This window comes from the organism of the source record quoted next (assembly GCF_019968985.1).
Source record: "MAG: Porospora cf. gigantea B chromosome Unknown PgB_NODE_1278_length_6708_cov_109.737, whole genome shotgun sequence".
Classification (NCBI taxonomy): domain Eukaryota; phylum Apicomplexa; class Conoidasida; order Eugregarinorida; family Porosporidae; genus Porospora; species Porospora cf. gigantea B.
Window position 1 is genome coordinate 1 of NW_027178613.1, and position 6,708 is coordinate 6,708.

Genomic DNA, 6,708 nt, shown 5'->3' on the forward strand with positions numbered 1-6,708 from the left:
CGTACCCCGACTATGCAGACGACCTGCAACATCTGCTGGATTCCTTAACTCCTGGAATCTAGCCTTTCAATCTTTGCATCATCCCTCCCGCAACCTCTTCATTTGAGTCGCTTCTTGAGACCTTGTACGCCATTGGCTTTAGTCTCGGGGCGGTCGTTGATGATCACAGAGGGGACGGTTTTTTGGTCGTTGATGATCACAGAGGGCACGGGTTTTTGAGCTTCAGCAGTCGGGAGGAGTTGCGTCTTCGCCTCGAAAGGCTCCACTCCCTGGGGGTTTGAAGCAGAAGAATCATTTGCCATACTCTCAGCATCGTAGGTCTCGAAGTCTGCCTCTCGGCTAGGCATAACTGCGAACCCTGTAGACTCTCCGAACGAGTCCATAACATCGTCATCGAAGTCCATTCCAAGGTGCTTCGCCAGCACACGGTTCAGCTTGATGAACTGGCAACAGCTACTCAGGTTTTGCGCGTTGGCACAGCTGGCTCCACACCCGTTTTCTGGAGCGCATTCATCTCCGCCATCGCACATGTCACCTCCGGTGTCACCCCCATCACATCCGCTGCCGTCGTCGCATCCGTTGTTATCAGCATCGTCGCAGCACTCTTCGGCTTCGTCCTCAGCGCATTCTTCGTCCTCAGCGCATTCTCCTTCGTCCTTAGGGCACTCGTCCTCAGGACATTCCTCGGGACACTCTTCAGTCGTGGTGGTTGCCGCGGTAGTCGTTGTCGCAGCGGCCGTAGTGGTGGTGGGAGCAGCCGTGGTGGTGGTCGGAGCAGCTGTGGTCGTGGCTGGCTTTGTGGTTGTCGCTGCCGCTGTGGTAGCGGCGAGAGTGGTTGCAGCTGGCTTTGCGGTGGTGGCTGCCGCTGTCGTCGCAGCGAGAGCAGTAGTTGCAGCCGGCGCAGTAGTTGCGGCTGGAGCAGTAGTTGTCGCGGCAGGTTCAGTAGTCTGCATCAGGTGGTACTTCTTGTTGATGTCAACGCCATTCTTGGCGCTGCCGAAGGCAGAAAGCAAGATTACACTGAATGTAAGATTCATCTCAATGTGATAATATCGCAGGATACCATTTGGATGCGTATCTACCTAGCTTTCGACACTAGCCCATACCAATTGAGAACGCAAGGCACTCATAAGATGGATCTTTGGTGGAGACAACATATTCTTAGTGGGGCCAACATACCTTAGTTGTCTCCAACACATGTTAGAAAATATACGTAGCAACTGAAGCATCAGCAATCAAGAAAGAATGTGCTTGTACTCCAGCATACGATTGGCTGTGTGCCCCCACTGAATGCCTAGGTTCTGGTCTCCTTGGGACCGCTTGTCAGCTTGCTCCCACGACTTGGTTGTCAACAATCCCATCACTACGGGTATCTGGGTGTCCAGTTGCACCTTCATCAAACCTGACATTGTTTCCTGTGCTATGTACTGCATGTGGTATGTCTCTCCTTCGATGAGGCACCCCAGAGCGACGACAGCATCGACTTTTCCGCTATCAGCCAGCCATTTCGTGACCAGTGGCAGTTCCCACGCTCCATCCACTGGAACGATCAACGACTCGTGGTCGGCCGCTTCAACAATAGACCTCACACTGGTTGTTAAGCGGTCGACAATTTCGGCATTCCACTGTGTGTGGACTAGGGCTACAGTAGCGCCGAGAGTCGTTGAGATTAGGGGTGGAAGTCGCATGACGACAAATGGTTCGATTTCCGTAAGCCCTTATTTCCATGCCACCTCGAAGACGCTCACAAGCCGCTGGGAAAGACGAACTTGAGGAGGCATTGTCTCCCAAGACGAGCCATTCATCAAAGTCTCGTCGGAAAGTAACGAAGAGGACCAGAACCTCTGTAATGCAAGACGACACGCCGTCGGAGGAGGTTGAGTCTCCCCAAATTTCAACGGAGCCCTCGGCTGACCCCGTGAGCTCGCCTGACGCATTAACCGCGCGGCACATGCTACTATTCTGCCTTCGGTCAGGGGCTGTTGCGTTCTGGCTGGGGATGGCCGTCGTGGCTCTGGTTGCAAGCCAAACGATATTCGCCAACAGGACATTCTTCCATCTTTTGGAGTTTGGCGAATTCCCCCAGCTGGAGGGGCCGAGCAATTGCCCGCCAGTGCCGGAATGCCCGGCAGTGGAGCACTTACCCGCCTCTTGCCCTGTGGCCGAGCACTTACCCACCTCTTGCCCTGTGGCCGAGCACTTACCCACCTCTTGCCCTGTGGCCGAGTGCACCCCACCCCCAAGGCGAGGACCCTTGGAGGATATGTCTGTGGCACACGGAGTTATCCAGGTCGAGGCTGGCGGGACAACAACATCAGCGTATGATTTCGGGAGCGACGTACTTATTTGGCACAGTACTGTCGGTTACAACGGTTTCTTCACATTCAATCCTGAGACTGGAGCAGTAACTTGCATCCGAGACGGGTTGCCTTCGGCCAACAATATCACACCCATTACCATTCTGAAGGCTGCTGAGGAGTCTACCATTTTATGGGGTCTATCAGAACCCACCTCGGTCACTGTACCTGGCCGAGTGCGTGTGGTTGGTGGCGATGCATTCTACTTCCAGCAGCCTGAGACGGAGTACAGTGTGGCAGCAGACGGGACTAGGTTTTTATATATTGGCAACGGTCAAGAAGGCTTTTTCCACCTCAACGGGGAGTATCCTGTCCAGTACGATTTCGGCACCGGAGAGCTGGAGTTTGCTGGAGTTTCTAAGAAGCCTGTACACGGGCCAACATCTCCCATTGACCCGCGTGCATTTTTGGCTACCGCTCTGACTGTCTCTGAGGTCGACGGCAAGAACGAGTGCCGGGTAGTAATTCACCCCTATGTCCCAGTGAAGGGAGAGTGCAGTCTGAAGGCGACGGAGCCTGTGGTGTTTGTTATGAGGTTAGGTGCTTTGGAGGACACCAGTATCTCCACACCACAAGCCTTTGGTTTGATTTTGATGACGGACGAAACTGGCCGCCGGAAGGAAGCAGAGAAGACTCAAGGGTTATCGACGATCTTGGATCTGTGAACAAAACCTAAAATGAAAGATTCGTCATCCAAGCGTCGGAAGACTGAAGCAGTTTCGGAGTTCTCGGAGTTCTCGCTGGGACTGGTGCAGCGCTCGTCTTTCAAAGGGGGCGTTGAGCTGCCGACGATGGAAGTTGCTGATTTTTCTGTTTCAGAGTGCGACTCTGATAGCACCAATGACGTGACGCAGATAAACCAGAGTGTTATCATCGTCAGCTCGCAGAGTGGCGATGCGGGTGTGGATACAGAGATTGAGGTGACAGATCCTACAGAATCAGCTGAGGAATGTGATCCAGTAGCTCCTGTTCCAACTTCTGGCGCCCAGTCACATGAAGCGTCCTCGGCTGAGGAATGTGATCCAGTAGCTCCTGTTCCAACTCCTGCTGCCCAGTCACATAATGGGTCCGCCAGTGAATCTGAGGACTCGGGGGCCGAGATGCTTGACCACGACAAGGTCGGCGACGTGCCTGCCAGCGTCAGGGCTATGAGGCTTCTGCTGAGCTGGGGATTGTCCTGTGGCGTGCCCCAATGGCTCAGCCTTGAGGAACGGCGAGCGCTTACCGACCTACAGGAGTTCATCGATACGGCCGAATCGCCGTTGCAGAATTTGGTTGCGCGGTTGTTGTGGAGGAAGGGGCCATGGGTTGACTGGACCACCGTACGTTGGTCCGAGACATCTGCTCTGAAGACGCCTGAGGTGCAGGAGCTGATGGTTATGAACATGGCAACAGTTTGGAGACCTGAACTATCGGCCGACGAGTCGCCTTCAAGGGCTGTATTCATGCAAGATCTGGAGGACTGTCCAGAATTTCCCCACCCCCTTGAGGTCCTCAACTGTCTGCGCTCCGCAACCGTACGGTCAATCTTCCGCGAATTTCGCCGAGGCGTGAGCAAAAATGACATGTGCCCTACGGGCTGGACAACGAATCTACTTGTTTGGCACCTCCGTGAGTGTGTTATCAACGGGAGATGGACTGAGCCCAAAACTACTACTGGCACATCTGGGTCTCGCACTCTGCAACACTTTTTCGGTCCGGTTCAAAAGACCAATCATGGTGGAACGCAGCACGTATTGGCTCGTCTGCTCAAAATCGTTGAAGGCTGTCTGCAAGGTAACATGGTCGCTCTACCTCTGTCGCTTCTGCAGGCGTTTCGCCGTCTCAATTCGCTCATGCATTCTCTGGCTCAATTCCAGAACGAGTGTTATGGCTTCCGGATGGTCCCTCTGTCTATCAGAACGCACGCCCTCATGCGTACTGTGTGCACAGCGCTAACCACAAGCTGGGACGTTGAATGTCGAATGTCGGGATCGGGACGGCAATTCCTAGTTGAGCTGGGAAGATTACGTTTTCCACAGTACACATCCAGGGGAGCGGTTTGTCTGTTTAGAAACCTGCAGGACATCCGGGCTTTTGAGAGAGCGTCTGCGGTAAATCTCCTTTCAATGGACAGCGCCAAACGGAAAGATCTTTGCCGTGTTGCTGCGTACGGGTTGCTGGCCTGCGGCCCGTTACTGTGCTATGTCAAGCGTTTTTGCCATGGACTCTCTGTTCCGTCTTACCACCAGAGCGAGGGAGCGAAATCCTACGAAATGACCAACACGCAGCCCAAAAGGTGGCGTAAGGCCCTCTTTCGGTTGTACCGCTTATGTGTTGTATTTAGTCTTGCCTTGCCTCTTGTGCCCCGCCGGAAAGGACTGTGTCACATGTTGATTCGAGACGAACGGGAGGTCACGCAGGTGACTTCTTACCGAGAGCTCCTTCGAGCGTTGGAACGGTCAACAAATACCAGCGAACCCATAGGCAGACTTAGCTGGCCTGACCTTTTGGAATCCTTCGACCAGCGGAGGATGGAGCACCCTGTATTGCACCGACTCACAGCTGTGTACACCTGCTCCATGATCGTTTGGAGGGCAGTAGCGGCGCTGGAGAAGCTCAAAGAGCCTGGGCTGGCATCTGACATGTTGGTGTGAGGCAATATGGGCAACCTGATACAGCCTTCTGATTTTATCTGGCATGGGCACCAACCGCCGCTATAAATGGTACATCAGACTCATTACAAATCTGGTCCACATGAATAAGGTGAGACTCTGGGAGCGAGAGGAGCAGTTCGCTGATGCTATATACTGGGGAATCCGAGGGAATTGCACTGAAGAAGTGGCGCCGCTGGTTGATGGTGCCCGCAGCGAAGTTGCTGACCAGTTGAGAATCGCCCTAAAGAAGGCTCGTCAGAGCTGGATAAGCACCATGACGTCCAAATGGTTTCTTGAGCAAAGCAACATGAAAAAGAAGGTAACCTTGGCCACCATTCGGAAGAGGGTGCTTTCCAAGTTCGACGTGACCCATGAGGTACAACTGCCGCGAGAGGTCATGAGTTATCTGAAGTCCATCTTGGTATCGTCTAATCAGGCAAAGGACGTTGAGGTGGAAGTGGGGCAGATAGAGGGGCCTTTCAGGCTGCCACATGAAACCTGGATGACATTTGCGATGCGAGGCTCTCGATTAAAAGGCGGCAAGTTTCAAATGCAGCCGGAACACGAACCTCTCGTGCAACTGTCGGCAACGGAAACAGCTAGCGCCATCGTGACGGTCGAAAGCTACGTGCTTTCTAGTATGATTCAGAGAGGCTGGCAGGGTGCTCACACGGAGGGAGCGATTCTGAGGGAGATTTTTGGCATAATGCTTTACGACGTACTTTTCGACGATGAGGCGCCTACGGAGGCCTTCTTGTCGCCCTTCCAGACATTCCCTTTGGACCTGTTTACGCGGGCGTTCTGGGTGGCGCGACCGGGCGTTCGACGACGATGCAGAGAAATCTGCAGCTCGTCAGCAGATGAACTATTTCGAGATGTCTTGGTAAGGGGTTTGGAAGCTAAACACGCCAGAGGTCATGTTTGTTGCATTTCGGAGAACGCATTATTGGTGTCTCGTGGGACTTCGACGTCAGATTCAACATCAACATCCGTCTGCTCCGACACTTCCACAAGCAGGGAATCAGCCAAATGATATCCGCAGGATTTTACTCCTCAATCCGCATTTCACGAGCTCTCAGCGAGGTTCGCGGGCCTCAAGGAAACAAAACATCCTCCAGCAGTCGACCGGTATCTAGCATATCTGGGGTGTCTGTGAGGAAGTCCCCAATGAAGTCCGGGTTGCTCCAGCAGACCGATGACGATATCAAAGACCATGCCGAGTTGTATGGCTGCCTGCTTGCGGCCTTGGCAGTGGGTATTGGGCCTTCTGTGCTCGCCGGGGTATTTGAGAAGTTCTCAATGAACTACGCGTACTGGTCTCACGGGCTGCCTGACTTGTTCTTGTGGAAGGTTGTTGATGTTGACGACTCCTTGAGAATTGAAACCAAGTTCGTAGAGGTGAAAGGCCAAGGAGACACTCTCTTCCAAAAGCAAAGGTAGGATTGTCGCAAATTCCTCACGCAGAGAATGGCTTAGGGAACTCGTGGCCCTGGGTGCTCAGGCTGAAGTCATGTTGGTTTTACAGAAATAACCCGTCGACACACAAACAACTCCACTTGTCACATGACTCTGAACATACAAACAACATGACCCAGTTCAAATAATTAATTGCCGGTGGAAATTTTCATAAGTGCCATGCGTGCAGACATATTGTGCAGCGCAGCAATTGCCTCCGTCAAGGGTCGTATCCGGTATGTCGAAGCTTTTCTTGACAA

The 6,708-nt window shown here is 53.3% G+C and overlaps 4 protein-coding genes across 6 annotated transcripts; 2 read left to right on the top strand and 2 right to left on the bottom strand.

The window, feature by feature from the left end:
- Positions 1–98: 98 nt before the first annotated feature.
- KVP17_004204 (uncharacterized protein) lies at positions 99–1,037 on the bottom strand (the record flags this gene model as incomplete). Its single annotated transcript, XM_068522187.1, has 1 exon — positions 99–1,037. The coding sequence occupies one exon, from the start codon at positions 1,035–1,037 to the stop codon at positions 99–101; it is 939 nt and encodes a 312-aa protein (XP_068378967.1).
- Positions 1,038–1,235: 198 nt separating this feature from the next.
- On the bottom strand, positions 1,236–1,688 carry KVP17_004203 (uncharacterized protein; the record flags this gene model as incomplete). Its single annotated transcript, XM_068522186.1, has 1 exon — positions 1,236–1,688. The coding sequence occupies one exon, from the start codon at positions 1,686–1,688 to the stop codon at positions 1,236–1,238; it is 453 nt and encodes a 150-aa protein (XP_068378966.1).
- Positions 1,689–1,849: 161 nt separating this feature from the next.
- KVP17_004201 (uncharacterized protein) lies at positions 1,850–3,022 on the top strand (the record flags this gene model as incomplete). The annotated part of the gene is made up of 1 exon (XM_068522182.1): positions 1,850–3,022. The coding sequence occupies one exon, from the start codon at positions 1,850–1,852 to the stop codon at positions 3,020–3,022; it is 1,173 nt and encodes a 390-aa protein (XP_068378962.1).
- A 12-nt stretch (positions 3,023–3,034) lies between these two features.
- KVP17_004202 (uncharacterized protein) lies at positions 3,035–6,524 on the top strand (the record flags this gene model as incomplete). 3 transcript variants are annotated; one of them, XM_068522185.1, is made up of 4 exons in its annotated part: positions 3,149–4,989; positions 5,018–5,876; positions 5,906–6,429; positions 6,458–6,524. In XM_068522185.1, 4 exons carry the CDS (start codon positions 3,149–3,151, stop codon positions 6,522–6,524), a joined length of 3,291 nt encoding a protein of 1,096 aa, XP_068378965.1. The 3 variants fall into 3 exon arrangements, with proteins under 3 accessions (XP_068378964.1, XP_068378965.1, XP_068378963.1); XM_068522183.1 differs by lacking the exons at positions 3,149–4,989; positions 6,458–6,524 and having other exon boundaries at positions 5,037–5,907; positions 5,931–6,433; XM_068522184.1 differs by lacking the exons at positions 5,018–5,876; positions 5,906–6,429; positions 6,458–6,524 and having other exon boundaries at positions 3,035–4,993.
- Positions 6,525–6,708: the final 184 nt, after the last annotated feature.